The 23,911-nt window shown below is 32.7% G+C and overlaps 1 protein-coding gene across 1 annotated transcript; it reads left to right on the forward strand.

Annotated features, from left to right (window-relative positions):
* Positions 1 to 5,594: 5,594 nt before the first annotated feature.
* On the forward strand, positions 5,595 to 13,578 carry LOC146897175 (dentin sialophosphoprotein, putative (DUF1296)). The gene is made up of 10 exons (XM_085738129.1): positions 5,595 to 5,964; positions 7,178 to 7,221; positions 7,330 to 7,981; positions 8,954 to 9,083; positions 9,680 to 10,287; positions 10,629 to 10,971; positions 11,090 to 11,351; positions 11,474 to 11,566; positions 11,956 to 12,408; positions 13,071 to 13,578. Exons 1-10 carry the CDS (start codon positions 5,775 to 5,777, stop codon positions 13,407 to 13,409), a joined length of 3,114 nt encoding a protein of 1,037 aa, XP_085594255.1. The 5' UTR covers positions 5,595 to 5,774; the 3' UTR covers positions 13,410 to 13,578.
* Positions 13,579 to 23,911: the final 10,333 nt, after the last annotated feature.

A 23,911-nucleotide genomic window follows, 5' to 3' on the forward strand; every position in this document is an offset into this window, starting at 1 on the left:
TAATTAACTTTTTTTTGTTTTACATAAATATATTTAAAAAGGTAATTACTAGAAAATAACATTTTAAGTCTCCTCTCAAAAAAAAAAACATTTTAAGTCTCAAATAGTACATTTCGGTGAATGTAATGGTATAATTTTTCTAGGGACACTTCCATTTATAAAAAGATAGACATATGAAATAAAAAGTTTTTATTTTCAAAATATTATTATATGTATATCTTTAGAGAATATCTTAATCTACGACGAGACACACAAGTATCCTATTTATATATATATCTCTTTCTCGATAAAATTCTTGTGTTCTATTTTGTTCTCAAGATGATAGAGACATAATATGAATTAAAGCAGAATAATAATAAAACACGATATAGAAATGATAAACAAGTATTCTACAATATGTTTGATGTGCACGCGATAATAAACATGATAAAATTATCTTATCATACCATACTCTTGGTACACAGACATGATATGATATATATATCATATATTTAAATGTGAATATTAACCTTATAAAATAATTACATTTTTAAAAACTATTTTGTAATATTATTTAAAATTAAATAAATAATTAAATAATTTTGAAAAATTCATTGACACTACAAAATAAATAATTGCATTTTTTTTTAAAAGTCATAAGTAACTAAATAATTTATTGTATAAGTTAGATAAGCCAAATAAAGGTAAGATATAAATTACATTTTTTATAAGGCAAGATATATATTACATATGAATGAAAAAATTACTAATGCAATAATATTATATTGAATATATTAAAAAAATAAATTAAAATTCATTTTTTTAATTTTTAATAATTTACTTTTAAATTAATTATTAATAGCTTTTAATTCAATATCTATCTATTTTTTATTTATATTTTATTAGATTTCAATTTTTTATTTTAAAATATATTTTATAGGATGAATGAGTAAATTATTTTATAACCATGTCATGTTGGTTTCTAATGCAACTCAAATTTTGAATAAGAATTTTAACTAGAGAGACAATATATGATACATTTCAGAAAAAGTTATTTTATCATTTTTTTTTTCAAACATCGGATAGAGATAGATTTAGGAGTTGTTTTTTTAATAAAATTTGTAGAAAATATTTTAGTAGTCAATTTTATTTAATTTATAAGTTAATATTCAATTTAATGTGTAAATAAAAATATGTATTTGTTAATAAAAATTGAAAAAAATATCTTAGGACCTATGTATAAGTTAGTTTTTTGACAAAAATTTACAAGTACTTATGTATTTGTCAAAACAATGTATCTATACATAATGTAAATATTTAATTTCTTTGACCAAAATTTATAAGTTATCATGTATCCATAGAATTATGACTCCAAAAAAAAAGTGAATATTTAATTTTTGAATTAATCCCTCTTTTGAAATAAAAAAATACTCGCGAGTGCCTCTTCAAAAAAAAAAAAATACTCGCGAGTTGTGAATTAATTTTTGAGATTCCATATTTTTTTTTTTTGTTGTTGGCGGGTTTGAACCCCAAACCTTTTATATATTATGCATTTATCTTTATCAACTTAACTAAGTTCAGAGGGACGTATTCCATTCAATTCTATATTAAAAAAAAAAACTTGATCCGATTATCCACTTTCAACTTTTGTAACTGTACCACCATTAATTATAACCACGCCTTGGATTGGATTCATATTACTTTTAAATCCAACTAATGATTCTCATTTTAATTATATATGATTTTGTGACAATGTTTTTGGTACGAAATTTTCACCCTTCAACAATGATTAATTTGTTGGTTTGTGGATTCTAACCTTTTAATTTAATTTTAAGTTTTTTGATAAACAATGGGCATATAACATGTTCTCACATGGACAACGAAAGTTATATACTTAGTCAAAATTGTATTTTTGGTAGTGGCCGAGATTTGAACCCCAAACTTTGCATGTATTATACATTGTCCTTACCAACTGAGTTAAACTCACGAGTTTAAACTCATGAGTACGAGTCAAAATTGTATTATTAATATTACTAGACTTTTGACCCGTGCGACACACGGTCTTCTCGACTATAATAGAGACTAATAAATAATCTTTAATCTGTAAGATCATGGGTTGATCAATAAACACAAATTATATTATTAGAGATATAATATTACAATCAAATGATAATAAAAAAATTATAAAGAAAAAAGATAAAAAGAATACAAAATTTTATTGTTGCACGGGTCAATTTTATTTATTACTTTTATAGTTAAACATAAAAAATTAATGCAGTTCATGGTTCCTAACAAATTATTTAGGGTAGCTGAGTTTGCATGAAAATTAGGGTATTCTGTTTGTAAACGTATTAAATAAGTGTACAACAACTTGTCCAAAAAAAATAATCTACAGAAACAATAGGTTAAGTTGTTGCAAACCTAATAAAATTAATAAATAATAAGGATAAGGATTAAGATATCTATTAAATTAAAAAAAAAATCTACAGAAACAATATGTTAAGTTGCTGCGGACCTAATAAAATTAATAAATAATATGGATAAGGATTAAGATATCTATTAAATTTTTGCTTTGAAAAATATTCACGGTTATTAAAGAGAGAAATGAAAAACATAATATGATGCAAATTTAGAGCCAAAATTTTAGGATAGAGTTGTTGCAAACCTAATAAGGGATTAGTGGAGGGAAAAAATTAGGTTAAGTTACTGCAGACTTAACAAAATTAATTTTATGACAGAGTTGTTGCAAACCTAATAAGGGATTAGTGGATGGGAAAAAATTAGGTTAAGTTGCTACAGACTTAACAATAAAATTAATAAATATAAGGATATGGATAAGGATTAAGATATCTATTAAATTTTTGCTTTGAAAAATATTCGCGGTTATTAGAGAGAGAAATGAAAAACATATATGATGCAAATTTAGAGCCAAAATTTTAGGATTGAGTTGTTGCAAACATAATAAGGGATTAATGGAGGGAAAAAATTAGGTTAAGTTGCTGCAGACTTAACAAAATTAATTTTATGGTAGAGTTGTTGCAAACCTAATAAGGGATTAGTGGAGGGGAAAAATTAGGTTAAGTTGCTGCAGACTTAATAAAATTAATAAATAAGGATATGGATAAGGATTAAGATATCTATTAAATTTTTGCTTTGAAAAATATTCGCGGTTATTTGAGAGAGAAATGAAAAACATATAGGATGCAAATTTAGAGTCAAAATTTTAGGATAGAGTTGTTGCAAACCTAATAAGGGATTAGTGAAGGGAAAAATTGAGTTAAGTTGCTGCAGACTTGACAAAATTAATAAATAAGGATATTATCATCACAAAAAAAGTTTATTATTATCATTATTTTAACTAATTTGAAACTTTATTATTATAAAGGAATGGTTTGTGATAAACAAGAATAAGAGAACAAAATTTAACAATTTATTTAAAGATGTCTCAAATTCTTTATTACTTGACCAATTTATAGTTTTTTTTTTCATAATTTTTTTAGGTGAGTTGTCTTGAGCAGAGACCTCTTTGGCATATAACATGTTCTCACATCGACAACGAAAGTTATATACTTTAAGAGTCAAAATTGTATTTTTGGTGGTGGCAGGAATTTGAACTCTAAACCTTGCATATATTATGCATTGTCCCTACTAACTGTTCTAAGCTAACGAGGACGAGTCAAAATTGTATTATTAATAGAGTGAACCATCAAATTCGTCGTTGAATTTTCACGAATCGGCCAAATTCATCCCTCAATTATGCGAAATATCAACTTAGTCCCAGAATTTGTCAGACGTCCATCAAAAAGGTCCCTCTGTCCAAGTGCTCCATTAGCCATGCGATCTGTCGCCTTGCATGATGTGTTGTCCTGTACACGTGGCAAAAAGGAAGCCACGTGTTCAAGAACTGATTTGATGGATAGTGGAAAAATTCTAGTTTTCACTTTTCAGTTTTATTTTTTTATGTTATTGCAACTTTGGGTTGCCCCATAGTTGGGTTGCTTTTGCCTATGTAATTTCTCAGACTTATGACCTATGACTTTTGCCTATGTAATATTTCAGTTTCAATTTGTGTGTTCTGGCATTTTTACTTAATTTTGTACATATATGCTTCAAAGATCAATTTGATATCTGATTAAACAATTCAGGGACTTATTTGATGGGTTTTTAATATAACGTATGGATCTATTTTATAGATAGAAAAATAATTCAGGGACTAATTTGATGGAAATGTTATTACAGAAAGGTTGCATTTCTGAATCATCTTCAACCTCTTTTCATTAGAACTTTACACACGCCTAAAACAATACAATGCCATGTTAAAAACCTCAAACAAGCAAATTATGACCATCACAAACTTAATCAACCTAAGCTCAATTCCTACACACTCAACTTTGTCCATCAACCTTACTCCCCAAACCTCTTCATTGCCACTTTCCTTAGCCTTAGCCTTAACTATGGACTGAACCTTCTCCATCAATCTCGTCTTTCTTCCATGACCAGCACCAATTCCATTGTTTTCAAAGTATTCTAGTTCTCCAGCTTCATCAACCCAAACAAAAAATTAACAATTTTCAACATCATCCTATACAAAAGAACATTCGAAATAGTCATGTGTTGTTCAAACCAAGATGATATCACATGTTTAATAGTTAAACAAACCTTTGGCATAGGGCAAGCATAGAATGACCTTCCTGAGTTTTTTGATGTATTGAATTTTCTAACAACACAAATTATAGGACACCAACATTCAAGCACTCTCACATCACCATTAATCTTGGAGCTTGAAGATGAAGCTCGACTTTCATAACTGTTTTTTCCCATATTCTCACCCCCTATCATTTCAGATTCAATTTCAATAGTTTTGCTTCAAGAATTTTTGAGGATTTTGGCTTTCAGATTCAATATGAAAAAATTAGGGTTTGAAGATTTTTGAATAGGGGAAGAACTAGACCACTTATTATTGGAGGAAAATTTGGTGAATTTAAAGTGTAGATTGCAGATTGTGTAACTAGGATTCCAGTTTTATACAATTGGGGAAGAAAGAGCCGTTGGGGAAGGAAAGAGCCGTTTGGGAAGAAAGCTAAAACATTTTCTGCAAATCAATCAATTTAGTCCTTTGAAATGTTTGTTATTATTCGCCAAATTAGTCCCTGCCTACGTGGCGTCTGACATGTGAGAGGTTAACGACCGCGTCAGCCCCGTTAATTGTCCGTTTGAACAGAAGGACTAACTTGATTGACATTTAACAAATTCAAGGATTAAGTTGATATTTCGCAAAATTGAGAGATGCATTTGGCCGACCCGTGAAAATTCAACGACGAAGTTGATGATTCACTCATTATTAATATTATTATCATCACAAAAAAAGTTTATTATTATTATTATTATTATTATTATTATTATTATTATTATTTTGACTAATTTGACACTTTATTATTATTATAATTATAAATTTATAATTAGTAAAATCTTAAATTAAAATTAATGGATTAACCAAAGGGTATTATAGTATTTTAATCAACCCATCAAATTTCCACTAACCAATCAAAAAACATTAATGACATAATTATTTTCCCTCAAAACACATAAAACGTGATTTGTCAAAGGTTTTCAAAACCCTCACTCTGTCGCTTCGCTTGTTCTTCTCAAAGCCGCTATCATTTTCCTTTCTAAGAACCCTAATCCCAAAATCCCAACCACCCTTTAAATCTTTTTCACTGATTCATCATAAAGTTTTGTTTTTTCTCATTCTCCTTCGTGATTTCTCATCTGGGTACCCTTTAGTTTTCGCTGAAATGGTCCCTGCTTCAAGAACGGAAGGTGGTGGTAGTGGCACTGGAACCCACTTGTTGTCTGCTAAAGTCCGTAAAACTATTCAATCCATTAAGGAAATTGTTGGCAATCATTCTGAGGCTGATATCTATGTTGCTCTCAAGGAAACTAACATGGATCCTAATGAAACTACTCAGAAATTGCTTAACCAAGGTTGGGTTTTTGTGGGTTATGGTTTTTTTTCTTAAATTTTTTTTTTTTGTCTTATAAAATGTGGGTTTTTGATTATTCTGTAATTTTGTTGGTATTTATTGATTTTGGATTAATGGGGTTTGTTGTTTGTTTTTGCCAATGATTTTAGGGTTAATGATTAGCTTCATTATAGTGAAATGTTATAAAGTTTTGATTTTTAGGTTATTTTGAAATTGTGTTGGTTTATTTCTTGATTTTTCGATTAATGGGCGTTCTTTGTTTGTTGTTGCCAATGATTTTAGGGTTGAATGATTGCTTCATTTTAGTGTAATTGTAATATGTTATAAAGTGTTGGTTTTTAGGTTATCTTGAAATTTGTTGGTTTATTTATTGATTTTGGATTAATGGGGGTTCTTTGTTTGTTGTTGCCAATGATTTTAGGGTTGAATGATTTGCTTCATTTTAATGTAATTTGTCATAAAGTGTTGGTTTTTAGGTTATTTTGACTTTTGTTGGTTTATTTATTGATCCTGGATTAATGAGGTTCTTTGTTTGTTGTTGCCAATGATTTTAGGGTTGAACGATTAGCTTCATTATAGTGTCATAGGTCATAAAGTGTTGGTTTTTAGGTTATTCCGGAACCTTTTCCGTTTATCTCTTTGTTTGTTGTTGCCAATGATTTGAGGGAGGAATGCTTAGCTCTGTAGCGTGGCCCGATCACCACGTGTCAGTGTTGCAATTACATTAAATTATGTCATTTTCTCAAAATTTCATCAATATTATTGTCTGTGTCCGGTGTTCGTGCTTCATAGATGATTAGCTTCATTTTTCCATTAGTCATCGACATTGTATGGTGTAATGCAAATATTTTAAATGCAATCATTTTCATTACGTGGTTAATGGTTATTGCATTAGGAAGAGGTGTACAAGTTAGGCTATGTATCTTGATCATTATGTTTTGAATAATCGGTTTAAGAATGCTAGTTATTTATCGAGTTTGAGTGTCCATTGCTGTTGCTATGCAATAGTGTGCAATGATTAGGAAGCGGTGTACGCCTTCGGCTATGTATCTAGATCATTATGTTTTGAAAACCATATGTTTGATGACGTCAGATTGCTTGTTTGGTTCAAATTAGTTTTTGAGTTGCAATGTCTCAGATTAATTTGAAAGAAAATTATGCAATGATTGTTTGGATTTGTGTTCTCCTAATGTACATTGTGTTTTGTTATTCAGATCCATTCCATGAGGTGAAGAGAAGGAGAGATCGAAAGAAGGAGGTATTGCCTCTTGTGTAATTTTAACGATGTTTATTGGTTCTATGGTAACACATTAAAGAGCTGTGGTTTTCTTATCTGTAATCTAATAACAAATATCTCTTGTTGCAGAATCAGAATCAGAATCATGTGAATCAGAGTGTAGGGAACAGGGGTTCGGGTGAACCAAGGAGGCATTCTGACAATGGTGGTCAAAGAGCGCAATCCCACAACCCTTCTGAACATAATGCTGGGAACAGGGGTTCGGGTGAACCAAGGAGGCATTCTGACAATGGTGGTCAAAGAGCGCAATCCCACAACCCTTCTGAACATAATGCTGGGAACAGGGGTTCGGGTGAACCAAGGAGGCATTCGGAGAATGTTGGTCAAGGACAGCAATCCCACAAACCTTCTGAACATAATGCTGGGTATACGGGCTCGGGCGAAGCAAGGAGGCATTCTGACAATGGTGGTCAAAGAGCGCAATCTCACAACCGTTCTGAGCATAATGTTGGAAACAGGGATTCGGGTGAACCAAAAAGGCATACTGAGAATGGTGGTCAAGGACCGCAATCCCACAACCCTTCTGAACATAATGTTGAGAACAAGGGTTCAAGTGAACCAAGAAGGCATCCTGAGAAGGGTTCGGGTGAACCGAGAAGGCATCCTGAGAAGGGTTCGGGTGAACCCAGAAGGCATCCTGAAAATGGTGGTCAAGGAATGCATTTCCACACCCCTGCTGAACATAGAGTTCGAAGAACAAACTATTCTCGAAATCCACCCAGTAATATTCCTATCTTGCATCTATTTATGGGTTCAAAATATGACGTCCTAGTTTGCATAACTGTCATAAGTATCTATTTTCTACATGTAAAATGTCAATGCAAATGTTAAATCTTTTGGACATGTTTTAATTTCTGATAAATTTTTTAATATTGATGATCATCATTTCAATGGAATTTAAACTATGTTGAACTTTGGTTTTCCTTTGTAGTTGTGATTTTCTTTTCCTTCGGACACTGGTTTTTGTGCTGCATTTAGAGAGACAAACTATTTGATTTGTTAACTAATTTATTGATGATATTTTAGTTATCTACTTCAGATGGTTAATCTGTGGTTTTCTATAGCATATCTTCATTAGTTTATGTGTTTGTTAGGAACCTATGGAAATTGAAATGAAAGAAGAATCAAAAGAATAAAAGTTGAACAGAAAATGGATAGTAGAGCTTTTACAAAATAGAAAGAATAGCAAGATTTTTTTTTTTTTTTTTATACAGAAAATGGAGAAATTTATGTATTTGATCATAAATGTATCCCATAGTTGATCAGAAGTTTTTAGGGAGATTACATTTTCTCAGCAGTTACGAATTTTCAGGTTACTTGTTAGGAACCTAGAGAAATTTAAGCGAGAAATATAGAAAGAGTCAAAAGATAAGTCTATTATTGGATTCACACTTTTCACTCACAAAGAATCAATTGTACGATGTGAACGCTCCTAATCTGATTTCCTTCACCCCTATTAAAGCTAATAACTGGACATGTTTTCCTTTGGACGCTCCTACCAAACCCCTTTTACTTAATCCTTTTAAGTAGCTACCTAATCTTATTATTGAAGTAACTGAGTAACAGAACACGTGTATCACTTCCATTGATCATGTTTTCTGACAAAAAAATAGGTTTTTTTTTTCCTTCTTTCTTATTGTACCTCTGTTAGCATTATTATATATGCTGATCTTTATTCATGCCAATTGTTCAGGTTACAGCAGAGAGTTCCGTGTTGTCAGAGACAACAGAGTAAATCATATATATAAAGAAGTGAAGCCTCCTTCACAACAGCACTCACCATCTACCAGTGATAAATTACCTGCAAACACTTCTGAAAAGGGGTATGCTCTGATCTTCAAATTTGCATATCTAGTGTCAGTAGTTGTCCATATATGGACATCCCGTACTTTATGACCTAACAGATAGATTTTTGTTAGATTCTGCTGCTAGACTAGTGGTGACAGATTAGTATGTATACCTGAGCTGTGAATGCAGTTCTATTGGGTGAAATTTGCTTAATAGATTGCTGTAAAAAGAATTATGTAAAACTTGGTTCAGGGATATGTACAAACTACAAACTGAAAAGTTTAAATTTTTTAATCTCATGCAAGATGTGCTGCTACGGATAGAAAGATATGAGTAGACAGTTACAAATGAATCCAATGATGAGAAGTGATAAACCTCTCATGATAGGATAATATTTGCATACGTTCAATTGTATAATAATATTTCTATCAAATGTAGTCAAATACTTTAGGTGTCATTAAGACTATGGTGCTACCTTTTTTTTTAACTAATGCACTTGGCTATTAAAGTAAGACTTCTAAAGTTACCTTATATAATTTAAAAGCAGCATGTCTCGGGTCACTTTTGATTTGTTTTCAGGTCATTGGATAAGTAAACTTTGTATATAATTAATCTGTTTTCTCTGTTCCAGCTCGTCAGCAGCTTCGACCAATCGAAGGTCATCTGGGGCTAGAAATCAGCAGACTCTAAATGGTCCTTCTGATTCACATGCTAGACATTCAAAAGATACTGCCACAAATGCTAGCGACAAAAAAATTACATCTGATGACAAGCAAGGCTTGCTTTCGAATGCATCAGCACGGGTGCAACCAATTAAGCCCGACAACATCCATCAAAATTCTTCAACAGTGGCTTCAACCAGTTCTGTAGTTGGAGTGTATTCCTCTTCGACAGATCCAGTTCATGTGCCCTCTCCTGATTCCAGATCATCGGGTGTTGTTGGAGCCATTAGGCGTGAAGTTGGGGTTGTTGGTGTTCGGAGACAGTCTTCTGATCACAAACCGAAACAGTTGTTTCCTCCTAGTAGTTCTAATGCTAATAATTCTATTGTTGGAAAAGATGGTACATCTGCAGATTCATTTCAATCGGTTGTCACCGTCCAAACAACTGAACCTCTTAGCCAACCAGCTGTCGGCATTGTTACTGAACCCTCATTTTCTGGCATGTCTGTTAGCAGGCCATCCTTGAACAATCAGTATAATAGTAGGGCACATCAACAACTTGTGGGACATCAGAGAGGTATATCTTTTAACTGACACCAACAAAATTATTGTTTTAATCTTACGTTCGATCTTCGAGATCTTTAGTTAAAGTATAGCATAGTGTAACTGTGTCGTTTGTTCTTAATGCCCTATTTGGATGAACGGCTTGATTTAACACCAATACTCTAAGCGCTTATATATGAGCTATTTTCTATAACAAAAGATAAATTGAAGTCCAACTGTATTCATATAATCTATGTTGAACTCAAAATTAAATGCTGTTGATAATATGAAAAGCTACCGATTCTGTATTCATATAATCTATTGTTTACCATTTTGTTTCATGCGGGCTTTGAATTTTGATGAGTTCTGTTGCAGTTTCCCAGCATAATAAGGAGTGGAAACCTAAATCAAGCCTGAAGACAAACAGCAACGGTCCTGGAGTAATTGGAACACCCAAAAAAACTGTTACATCTCCAGCTGAAAATTCTAAAAATTTAGAATCAAAATCAGCACAGCTTCAAGATCAAATTTCACAAATGAGTGTATACGAGAATCAAAATGTGATCATAGCACAACATATTCGTGTTCCAGAAACTGATCGCCGTCGGCTGACCTTTGGTACCATTGGAGTTGCAACAGAGCTTGGTTCTTTGATGCATCAATCTCAGTATCAATTAATAGAAGCTACTGCAAATTTAAATGGGGAATCGGCCACAAGGTTGGCATTTATTTAGTGTAGATAATATGTTATGTTCATAACTGCTAGTAAAGACATCTTGTTAATAAAATGCATTTTCAGTAACCTAGTTGTGATCTTGTTTAATTTTTGATGTCAGCTTGACAGTAACTGCTTCAGAGTTGTCCACCGATGATGTTTCTGGGAGCAAGCAGGTGGATTTACGTGATGACCACGTTAGAAGTTCCGAGTCCGAATCTCCAGCATCTGGTGCTGCTTCTGAGCAACAGTTGCCTGATAACAAAGAATCCTCAAGCTCTCAGAATCTTGACAATTATAGCAATATTGGATTGCTGCGTGATACGAGTCCATCCTATGCTCCAGCATCACAACAAGATTCTCACAACATGCCCAGCTTCTCTGTGAGTGATTACTTTTATTTCTACCATTGGAATATTTGGTGCTCTTCTGCTTGATGACATATGCCATGTATCTGTTTTGCATTTTGTTGTTTATTCATTCTCACGTTTATGTTTCCAAACAGGCCTACGACCCTCCCACTGGTTATGATATTCCTTATTTTAGACCTAATATGGATGAAACTGGACGAGCGCAGGTTCTTTCACCACCTCAGGAGGTATAATAATTAATAAATACATAATGAAGTATTTGAAGTGATTTAATTGCTGGTATCTGAAGTCCTTTAGTTGCTAAATTGTAATGGAATATATGCAATTATGCAAACATACTCTTTTCTCTTTGTTAAATATGCATTTAAGGTTGAGCAGTGGGAGTTCAACTGATGAATCTTAGGTAGCATTAGGTACAGTTAGAACATAACAAAAACTGGTGATATTTCGGTTCAATGTTTGATGTATGCTAAATTGCTAATAATTAACAAGAAAGCACCTAGTAGAATGCACTGTTTGTCGACGCGCAACACAAGCTGGCAGTGTTATGGTCCTTTTATCCTTAACTAATTCCTTTAATTCTTGCCTCATTTTAACATATTTTTGGTATATGCAGGTTATGAACTCCCACCATGCTGCCAACAATGTTCCCACATCTACAATCTCGATGGTGCAACAACAGCAACAGCAACATCAAGTTGCACAGATGTATCCACAAGTTCATCTTTCACATTATGCTAATCTAATGCCCTATCGTCAGTTTCTGTCCCCAGTTTATGTACCACCCATGGCTGTGCCGGGATATTCAAACAGTGCTCCCTATCCTCATCCAACAAACGGCAACAGTTACTTGTTGATGCCTGGAGGTGGTTCCCATCTTAATGCCAACGGCCTTAAATACGGAGTTCAGCAATTCAAGCCGGTCCCTGCTGGTAGTCCTACTGGGTTTCAAAACTTTGCAAATCCAGGGTATGCCATGTTAGCTCCAGGCGTGGTTGGTGGTGCGTCAGGTTTAGAAGATTCATCTCGAGTCAAGTACAAAGATAATCTCTATGTCCCAAATCCTCAGGTATGGTGCTTTTGTAATGTTTTGAGAAAACAATTTTTTTGTTTGAATGTCAAGAATTAGAAACATTTAAGAAATATGCCAGCACCTTTTGATTAATTAGAAACAATCTTTATATGGTAAAGCTTGATCCTCATGTGTCGTTAACATATCTATCTCTGGATTAAGGCCATGTTTTGATGAACAACTTCAGCTCTTATAACATAAGTACTTACCGTATAAATGCTTATGTATAAGCTATCAATTTCTAAAACAAAAGGAAACTAAAGTCGAATTGTTTTTATATATAAGCTGTTTTCGTTAGCCATCTTGGGGAGCTTATGGAAATAAGCGGAAAATAGCTTAATGACATGTTATAAGTTGTTTCAATAAGCTCTCTAAGACAGTCTTACAAGGGCTTATATCACTAAATAAGCTCAAACAAGCCAATCCAAATATAAGTGCTTATGTATACGCAATTTCTATAACAAGAAGTTCTGAAAACTTTATGGAAATAAGTTCTGAAAACTACTTATCGATCGATATGTCATAAGCTGTTTCCATAAGGTCTACCAAACAATAAGTGCTTATTCCAATATTTAAGTTCAAATCAGTTAATTCGAACTGACCCTATATTGCAGATAATTTATTTGGTGTTCACTTTTTATTTTTTATCCATTTCACAGGCTGAGACATCAGAAATATGGTTACAGAATCCAAGAGATCTTTCTGGAATGCAATCTCCTCAATACTATAACATGCCAGGGCAATCACCGCACGCTGCTCCATTCATGCCTTCACACGCTGGCCATGCTAACTTCAATGCAGCTGCAGCTCAATCTTCTCACATGCAGTTTCCCGGCATGTACCACACTCCTCCACAACAAGCTCCTATGCCTAGTCCTCATCATTTAGGACCAGCAATGGGAAACAATGTTGGAGTGGCTGGAGCTGCTCCTGGAGCACAAGTTGGTGCATATCAGCAACCTCAATTGGGTCACCTCAATTGGACAACAAATTTCTGAAGGGGGGAGGGGATTAGTAAAAAAAAAAGGCTGAATTTTAACCGGTTTGTGAATTACAGACGGAAGTAGATATAGAAAAATCGCAGTTTTTTTTTTGTTGTGAAATGAATATCGTATGGTTTTTCTCTCTCGCTAATGCATTGAGCCATCACATTTTCAGTGTCCTTTATATGCAGTATGTTTGGGAATCATCCTGAGTTTTAACTGAAGAAAGTCAAATCTCAGATAATGCCAGGTTGCACATTCTCGGACGATAACAATCTTCCTAAGTCACTAATCATTATGTTTTCATGCCAATTTCAAACAAAATAAACATGATAATATCACTTAGATTGAAAATTTGCCACAATTGTCCATTTCTTATGTTTGTAACAGATCATAGAATAAAGGTGAAATTACAGTTAATATATGGTCACAATTCACAACTGACAAAATGGAAATTATATCTAGTGTTGTCCAATAATTAGGCATGGCAATGGGGCGGGGTGGGGACGGGTTTTACCTTCCCCATCCCCATACCCTATTCTCATATACTTACCCGTTACCCTACCCATACCCAACGGGGATGAGAAATCGAACCCCATCCCCGTCCCCGACGGGTTCGGGGATCCCATCCCCATCCCCGTACCCGCAGTGAATTATTTTTTAATAAAAAAAAGTTTTTTTTTCCAACCCCAATGGCAATTTTGTAAAGCATTATGTTCCCTTTAACATTTCCTTAACATAATAATTTGGTTGCTCCTTTAAAAATCAAAGGCAATTTTTATAACATGGGAATTATTAAACCAAATAACATAACATGATCTAGGATTGTGTTTCTATTTATATAAAAAGGGGTAAAAAAAATAATTTTTTACATTTGGGACGGGTATGGGTATGGGTTCGGGGTGGGTACATATAACCCCGTTACCCGTCTCATACCCGTGTTTTGAAATCGGGGAAAACCCAAACCCATACCCAAACCCAGTCAAAGCGGGGAAAACCCGTCAAATCGGGGTGGGTTTGGGCGGGTACCCATGGGGACGGGTATTGTTGCCATGTCTACCAATAATGTCTAGAAATGGATCATACATACAAAGCATCACTTGACTTTGTTCATTCAAAATGGTTTATCTGTTTGAAAGTCAATATTTGGCATGTCTATCGGGAGGCTAATAAGGCTGTAGATGGGTTGGCATCTTCGATGTGAGTTGGGTCAGTGGCGGAGCCAGTATTTTTATAAAGCCCGGGCGAAAAAAATTTGCAATACATTTATAGGGGTTTACATAAGAAATTGCAAGCAAATAATAAAAATTTTAAAGAAATTGCCCAATTTATAGGGGTTTATATAAGAAATTCAAGGGGATTTACATAAGAAATTGCAAAAAAATTTGGGCTGGAGCCCGGGCGAGTGCCCGGACTCGCCGGGCCTTAGAACCGCCCCTGAGTTGGGTGAATCGTTTGTCTCATCTGACCAGACGAATGGGGTGGGAACGAATATCATACCACATGTATCCATGGATACCCATTGTTATCTGAACCGACCACCCTCCTACTTTAATTTCTCATTTGTGGTTTTGGGGTTTAGACCCTATATGAAATTTTAGTTTATTCGCTATTTTTTACTCATTTCAAATTAAAAGTGGCCTTTATCATGGATATCATTTCAATGCCACATCATCGCAGATTTAACATGTCTTTACCGTGCTATGGAATCTTCGTGGAAGGTGTGATAGATTCATTTAATGTACCACTGCAATCAATGAAGAAGCTATCATAAATTTTATGAGGTGATAAAATGTAAAGATGTAGTGTAAAATAAATATTTTATTACAACAATGCTATACACAACGAGAAGAATTATTCTAAATTGATCACAAATGAAAACAAGCCAATAAAAAGCAGTTTTGAGCGGATATCACTGGAGGTGGGAAGAAAAAGATGGAAATAATAAAATAGTGAATGAGTGGCATACATGTCACATGCATCGTGAAACATTAACTGGGATGGTCGTTTCGCTTTAAATAGCATTTTCCATTTTATCTATACCTCTGCGAATAATGGACCAATGCAGAAACAAACTTGTTGATATAGTATCTCATCTCATTGGACTAATGAACTTGAAGTTGAGAGAACTAAATATAAAAACATGCATACTTATTCAATAAAAAAAATTGGAGTAGCAAAAAAAACTACCTCATTCATATGCAAGTAGGCCCTTGACCTCAATGACTTCATAGTCTAATCTATACATGATAGAGGTTAATGGAGGGACCCTTTTAAGCAACGTGTTACAATTTCAAGGATGTCTTCGTTAAATTGTAAGATTAGATGATGATTAATATTCACAATTCTGAGAATTAATTTGTCTAATCATTATTACTTTTTCAATTAAGTAACTTGGACATAAATAGGTCCAATCAATAAGTTCACGTCTTTACTATTCACCCATGAATGTGATACACGATTCATGAAAGCAAAAGAGAGTAGGTGAGATATTTTTGCTGATTTATTGCATTCCTAATGGACACTGTTTTACTTATTAAGCATTAGTCCTGAATAACTAATCTCATAGGAAAGTTAGAATGCATGATACCTAATTGGTCGTAATATTTGCATAGTCACTCTCTCTTAACTTGTACTTGGGGTTCATGCTTTAGCTTTATAAATAAAATAAACACTCTCTCAATCCTTTTAAATTGTTGTTTTATGATTGTTTACACATACTAAAAAAAAAATCAACAAATTTTGTTAGTTTAGATGAAATTATTTATCCTTCTTCTATAACACTCTTAACTTTTTTAAATTGTGAAGAGTATTATTGACAAAATAATAGTTAATATTACATTTAACTTTAAAACGCCACATAAATAGGAACATATATTTTTTTCCTACGAAAAAAAATTAATAAGGAATGGGAGAGTACCAATTTACCTATAGTAAATGAGTTACTTTGAAATGACGTAAAATTATTGGTGGGACCATTTAATAAAATTTGTAGAGGTGCTAAGATTAGGGAGATAAAATTCTTAATAGATACTAATATGAAAAAAAATATAAATAAATGAAGTGTACATGTAAAATCCACTTAAATACATATTTAGGGTTTGCTCTATTGTAAGTACTCTTCGAATTATTCTTGTAAAAAAAGAGTACTCTTTGACTAATATCCACAATAAGAGTGTATCTACTTGGCTCCAATTCTTAAAGATTAAGTACTATTTTAGAATCATCATTGTGGATGATTTTTTCTTTCGATATGAAGGACCATTGTGGATGATCAAAGCTTTGAGATATGACATGCTTGGTATATAAGTTATTTGAATCAAATACATCAATTTTTATTGATCCAACCAAATAAATCAATTTTTATTGACTCAAAGTAGTAGTATATAAGGACTATGAAATATTTCTACTCAAGAAATTTTCTCAAATGTCTCCCAATTAGTTGAAAACAGGTTTTTCTTAGGGACTTTCCCTAATACTAATACACTTCATTCTGCCAAACAATTTTTGAATTATAAAACAACATTCCATTTCTCAATCACATTCCCTTCTTTTTCTAAAGCAGAAAAAGAATAAATTAAAAAGCAAAAAACAGAAATCGATTTTGCACTTTTATTCTCATAGCTGAAAACAAAAAGAGAGTGTAGCTAGGTAGATAGATTCACTTTAAATTTGTATATATGTATACATTAGTTCATTCCTCGGGATTGATGTATCCTTTATCTTTTGTATAGTACAGTAATAGATATTTTTATAGGTCACCGATCCCTTTTGGTTGATCAAAATCTGAATCCACATGTTCATTCAAACCCTACAATTATAGGGGAAAATACCCTTCTTTATAGAGCTTTAGACCCTCTTTCATTGCATCATGTGTCCCATCTTAAAGGACTAGTGCACGTTCAGGTACTGACCCTTCAAACAAGGGAGTTGCTATCTATCTATCCTAATTGTTCCAAATAATTCTTCTTCCAGGGTGTTCCCTAGGCTTTTAATTTGTGCTTTTTCTTCCTCAAAGAATCTCGAGCTCATTATGATCATGACTAACATCTTTGCTTTTGGTGTTTACACTTAATGCCATTGCTAACGTACAAATAAGCCATGCTCCCTCCGTCCCGGGATATCTGAGCCAGTTTGGTTTTTTACACAGATTAAGAAAAATGTATAAATAAAGGGGAAAGTGGAATATATTGAATTGGGAATGATGAAAGTAGTATTAATTAGAGTTATATTGTATTGGGAATGATGAAAGTTGTATTGAAAATTGAAATGACTCAGTTATTTCGGGACACTTTTTTTTAGTAAATGAGTCAGATATTCCGGGACGGAGGGAGTATAATATAACTAGTGCATGATACTAGTACTCCAATAGTTTTAATATTTAGATTTAGAAAAATGCTAACTTGTGCCCTAATATAAAGGATATATTAGAGCACAAGTTAAACGGTATAATTTTGTACATTTATTATCTTAAAAGTTTAAAATTTATTTTTTCAATTCAAAACTTATACTTTAGTTTCATTTTTAGATTTTTAACACTTATGTTTTAAGTACATAAGTTAGCATGATCTTAATATTTTCCTTTATTTATTCTATACTAACATGATGAACCCTAAGTGCATTATAATCTCATCCATTTTTTTTGGGTGTGGTTTCGAGAGAATAATATGTATGCACATGCACTATGCACACTTCTTAGTGAGAGGTTTTATTCAATTTATAGTGAAAAATAAATCCCATAAGAAGTTTGGTCTGGGCATATGATTACTATTTGTAGGAGGATTCTTGTGAATTTTATCCAAAAATAACTAATAAAATGAGTGGAAACAAAGTATAATTGTCCAAGAGGAAAAACAATTAATTTATTTTGGTGAACGTAACAAATGACATATACAACAAACGAGGATTGAATCTAAAAGAAGGGACGAATATATATGTTTGAATTCCAGTTGAAAGAGGTGTTCACACATTTAGTATTCAATAGTGTCGGCTTCGTTCATACATACTACTCCCTCCGTCCCGGAATAACTGACCCATTTTCTAAAAAAATATGTCCCAAAATAACTGACTCATTTCAATTTTCAATACAATTTTCATCATTCCCAATACAATATAACACTAAATAATACTACTTTTATCATTCCCAATACAATATATTCCACTTTCCCCTTTATTTATACATTTTTCTTAATATGTGTGAAAACAAAATTGTGTCAATTAAATTGGGACGGAGGTAGTACTGTTTATAATATTAATTAATACTATGGTTAGGGGTGGGAATAGGCCAGGCCACCCGCCAGGGGCCTATGGCTCGGCCTACTAAAAGCCCGGCTCGGCCTAGCTCGTTTAATAAATGGGTCAAGCTTGAGCTTTTTAAAAAGCCTATTTATTTAAATAGGCAGAGCTTAGGCTTATAAAAAAGTCTACCAAGCCTATCAGGCTGGCCCGTATATAAGTATATTACATTTTTTCACATTTATTATTTATATTTATATATATCAAAAAGAATTACTGATCATTCAAACTCTCATACCACAATTATTATTATTTCAATTTTTTTTTGTTTTTTTGTATTTGGGATACAACACAACTCTTGGTATTTCCCTCATGTATCAGATGAACTTCATCTAACGAGGCAAGAGTTACTCACACCAATTACCAACCACCAAAAATTAAAAGATAACACACGGTACACACAACCCAAACTAGGCTTTTAAACAGGCTAATAAGTCAGACCAGGCTTTTAAAAAGGTCAGGTCAGACTTAAAATAAAGCCTTTGACAGATAAAAGACCAATGCTTAGGCCTTAGTTTTTTCAAATAGGTCTAGCCTGTTTAACCAAAGCCCGGCTAGGCCTGGCTCATTCCCACCCCTAACTATGGTGTTGAACAAATGAAAAACAATAATGGAAAAACAATAATGGTTTATGGCTAATGAATCTATCTAGTACTATTCCATTGTGGAAGTTACATTTAGAAGCAAAAAATTGTCGGCTTAATGAAGTTAAAATTGACACTATACCTTACCAATTCTAATGGATATGAGAACCCACATAATAGGGTTTTCCCTAGCTAGTGTAATCATACACTCTCTTTTGTTCAGAGCTTATCCTTTTCCTCATAATAATCAGCATCTAATTATGAGTGTTTATATCACAAACATGTCTTAATTTGGTTTTAGCTAGGTAAGTTTTGTTGCTCTAACTAATTTTGATGACGAGAGCAAAAATATCCAAAGAATAATTTAATTTATAGGAGTAAATCATTGGGCTTTTGCAAACTACTTTGTTGGTTAATAGATATCCAATTAAGAAATAAATCGATAAATATTGAAGCATGGAATTTAGAATGATTTAGAATGATTTTATATGAAAATCGTGCAACAATAGTTGAATGGATAGGCAAGAAGGAGCAGTCATGCTTGAATTTTAATAAGTGGATGTATTGAGGAAACGATCAAAATGGGCCAAAGCAATATATTTGTTTTGATTGAAGCAAAGGTTGTGGGGGTGACCCACGATTTGAAGCCAAGTTAAAGAAATGATGGAGGCATGTAAAATGGCTACCAACCCAACCTTAGCAAAGTGTTTTGTAGTGTGGAGAGGTGTCACTTGAGGCTGATCGATGCATCTCTTTCTTTTTCATAAAGGGAAAAGTTAATTATTCCAATTTCACATCTCCCTCTTTCTTGTGGAAACCACTATATAATATATAAATTAATGAAGAAATATTCACAACACTTCTTTAATATATACATCCTCTCATTATACTATCTTTTTGGCTTAAATTGTAGAGTTTCTCACTAGAGTAGAGTTAAGTGCACTTAAAATTTTAAGATGATATTAAAATCTATGTAAAATCTATTGGGGGTATCAACATGCTATCAGATAAGGGTGACACAATACATTGAACCGATCAAACCCACCTAAATATGATGGTTCAACAAGCAAACAGTTCAGTTTGATCGGTTTCACGAGTTAAAATGGGTGAGAGTTATGATACATACGATTTATTACAGTTGGGCCTTAGTGGTTAAAAGGGGGCAATTAGAAATCAAACCTTTCCGAACCTAGTATATTAATATTATCATTATAGTTAGACGTAGCACATACCCAATTTTAAGGTTGCACTACATATTCAACGAAAAATTGTAATCGAAATTCATTCATTTCTCATTTTAAGGTTCCATTTCCATGTCGTGCTCTCTCTCCCAATTTTGATGAGAAGTTTTTCCATTTCAACCCAATTTTAATCCAAAAAAAATGAAGTCAAGGTTGCACTACATATTCAACGAAAAATTGTAACCGAAATTCATTCATCTCTCATTTTAGGGTTCCATTTCCATCTCTCTCTCTCTCTCTCTCTCTCTCTCTCTCTCTCTCTCTCTCTCTCTCCCCCTCTAAATCGTAACCCAAATTCAATTTCATTGTCTTCCACACACTCCCCCATCTCTCTCTAACTCTAAATCATCGTCTTCTTTTTCATCGAATTCATCGTCTTATACTACTTGAATTTTCATCTCCATTTTCTAGGGTTTATTGTTTGGATTTTTGATTACATGTGGATTTTTGGGTTTCTTAATCTTCATCTTCATGTAGATTTTTGGTTTTACCGATCCCTATTTACCAACCTGATCAACCCGAAAACTCAAAATCTAACCAAACCGTTTCAAAAATTGGCAGAGGCTGGGCCATTGTTCATTTCCCGCAGGTTGGACTGGATTCACGGGGGCGGTGGTGGGTCTGAACCAATGACCACAACCACTATTAGGTTAGAGTTATTAAACTACTCGAATATGTTTAGAGTTCCACATTGAATGAGATATGACGTGTATTTATAGGTGGTGGTATCTTACAAGCATATTTTGGGTTGGATATAAAAGTCTAATAGTCTTATAATTGGGGTTGGATATAACTCAATCCATACAAAATTATATTGTAAAGTGACAATTGTCCCTACTTATAAAGTCATTTTAACGTCTTATTTCATATGATTTGAAATTCTTAACACACATCTCACACTCATGACTAAATTTCTTGATCCAAATGATATTTATTAGACTCTAGTACTATCTTAGAATTCGATTTGAAACTAAATTCACCTTATAAACTATTTTCTCGCCTTATATGATGAATCTAGGGTTAAATAAATTTTTTTCTCTATAAATATCTTGTGCTCTTAAGTTCTGGTTTTAATAATTTAATTTGACCTTTTCCTTAACAAAAACTCATTTAAATTTCGATCAATAAAAAATGAAAATATTAGGAGGAATGTGTTAAAGAGAGTTTTAACACCCCTCGCTATGTGTGTGAGTGGTAGACAAGATATTTCTTCTTTCTTTTTTGATAAACAAAGTGGTAGACAAGAATTGGTTCAATATCTCAGCATGATTGTTCATAGTAAGTCTTGTAACTCTTTCCCATGTGTGTGTTATTCTATTTTTAGCAACGTTATCTTGGGCATCATACAAGTATCTTACAAGTGTAAGTGTGTAACCTTTGTTTCTTTAATATATCTTACATGCAACCTATGAAAACGAATTTGGTATATGATGGAAATGTGGAATCCATGAAAATGGACTTCATAATTGACTTAGGTATCTTTTATGCTTCATATGGATACTCGACAATTACATCCAACTAGAGACCAAATTAACCGTTCATATATCAATCAATACGACTCTTTATAAGTGTGATTAATTTTACACGTGTGTGTATATATAGTGAGCTAGCTAGCACTTAAAAATTATTTCAAAACACATGCAAATATATGAATGAGAATATGGTTGTCAATAGTTATGTTAATCAATAATTTGATCGTTGTCAAGAACATGAATCCTATGCTACTACAAATATTATTAAAAAACACTTATATGTTATGGGTAAAATATATCATTAAATTTAGCTTAATTTCCCATTAGTTATCTTTTTATTTGAACCACATGTTTGGGTCTTTCTTTTGCGTTTCAAAGACAAAGTGTGTTTTGCGTTGGTCTATTGGTTCCATAACTACCAAGATGTTTCCCATTAATACTTCGATGATGATATGCCAAAAACAAAAGTTTCGGAAAGGTATAAACAAACGCATTATGTGAAATGACATCCTTCATTTTGCTAATCTGATACGTGTATCATATATATTACTAAATATTACTCATTCGATCACTATTATAAACAAATATTTATTTTTTAGACCGATGAATTTTTCAATTAATAAAATAAATAAATATTTACTTATAAACGTGATCGAATGAAGTCTTAAATATGTACTTATATATGTTATATAAATTAATAATTATGTTTTTTTGAGCAAATTAATTACGTTTATATATTAGTATGTATCATGCATAATTAGTAGTTTTTTTTTTTTGAAGGCATCATGCATAATTAGTAGTTACTATATTAGTATTATATTTAATTTATATATATATATATAGGTAGTTAGTAATTTTATGCAGGTAGGAAATGAGTTAAAAAAACTATATCATCTCCTAATTATTAGGCAGTATTTGTGTTTGTATATTTATCTATATCGTTTTTTTATACATCATATATATTGTATATCATTCATAATCATAAGTTAAAAAAAGTTGAGATATTTGATATATTGGGATGCGTGTTCTAGCACATACCATTTTCCACTTCTCTATACTTAATGTGAGAGTTTTGCTGACTAGATTTTTTTATAAAGAAAATTGATATATAACATTATTTATCCTTTAACTAACAACTTGATTATTCAGTCTAAAAAAATAAAACTAAGGTAATTATAATTTTTTAAGGGTCTGATGATACACCATATACCCAATTAATGAACCTGTAAATTCTCCTCATCATTTGAAATAAAGCGGTGTCTCTCAAAGTTTATTATTTTTGCACAAGTTAAAGAATTTTAGTCTGTTTCCCTTTGACATCGGCAAGCTTGCGATTTAGTTTGGGAGGGGGGAGGGCGCTCACCTTTTCAATAAGAAATTCATCTTTTACGTTATTTGGTTGACGTGTATTCAGATCATTTGGAAGGAACGTAATATGCAGATTTTTCAAAACAAGCAGGCATCCATTCCTCATATACTCGACATGATAAAACTTCACTCGTGGTGGTGGTTGAAGGCTCAGAAACCTAATTTTTGTTTAGATTCTCATGCTTGATGGATGAATCCCTTCACCTATTCAGGATTGTATAACTTGTAATACCGTTGTGAGCTATTTTCTTTCTTACTTTTTGTTTTCTGTTTCCTGTGTCCTTAGTTTGAGCCATTTTTAAGCACATCTTGTGCTTAAGTTGGTCTATTGTTTTTATACATTTATATTTCTTCTGGCCTCTTAAAAAAATATACACCCAAGTATTTCCTTCACCTTCAAAGTACTCCCTTTTCTTTGCTCTTAAAAAAAGCATATACCCAAGTAATGGTGTGTCTATTCGTAAACGGGTTGATATTGGTGAAGACTAAACTTATATATGTACACAAGGAATCAAACTTTAATACGTTCTTAGGGAGGATGATGGCAATTGAAACAT

Source organism: Medicago sativa, chromosome 8, assembly GCF_051527215.1.
Source record: "Medicago sativa cultivar Bolivia chromosome 8, Bolivia_mono, whole genome shotgun sequence".
Taxonomy (NCBI): Eukaryota; Viridiplantae; Streptophyta; class Magnoliopsida; order Fabales; family Fabaceae; genus Medicago; species Medicago sativa.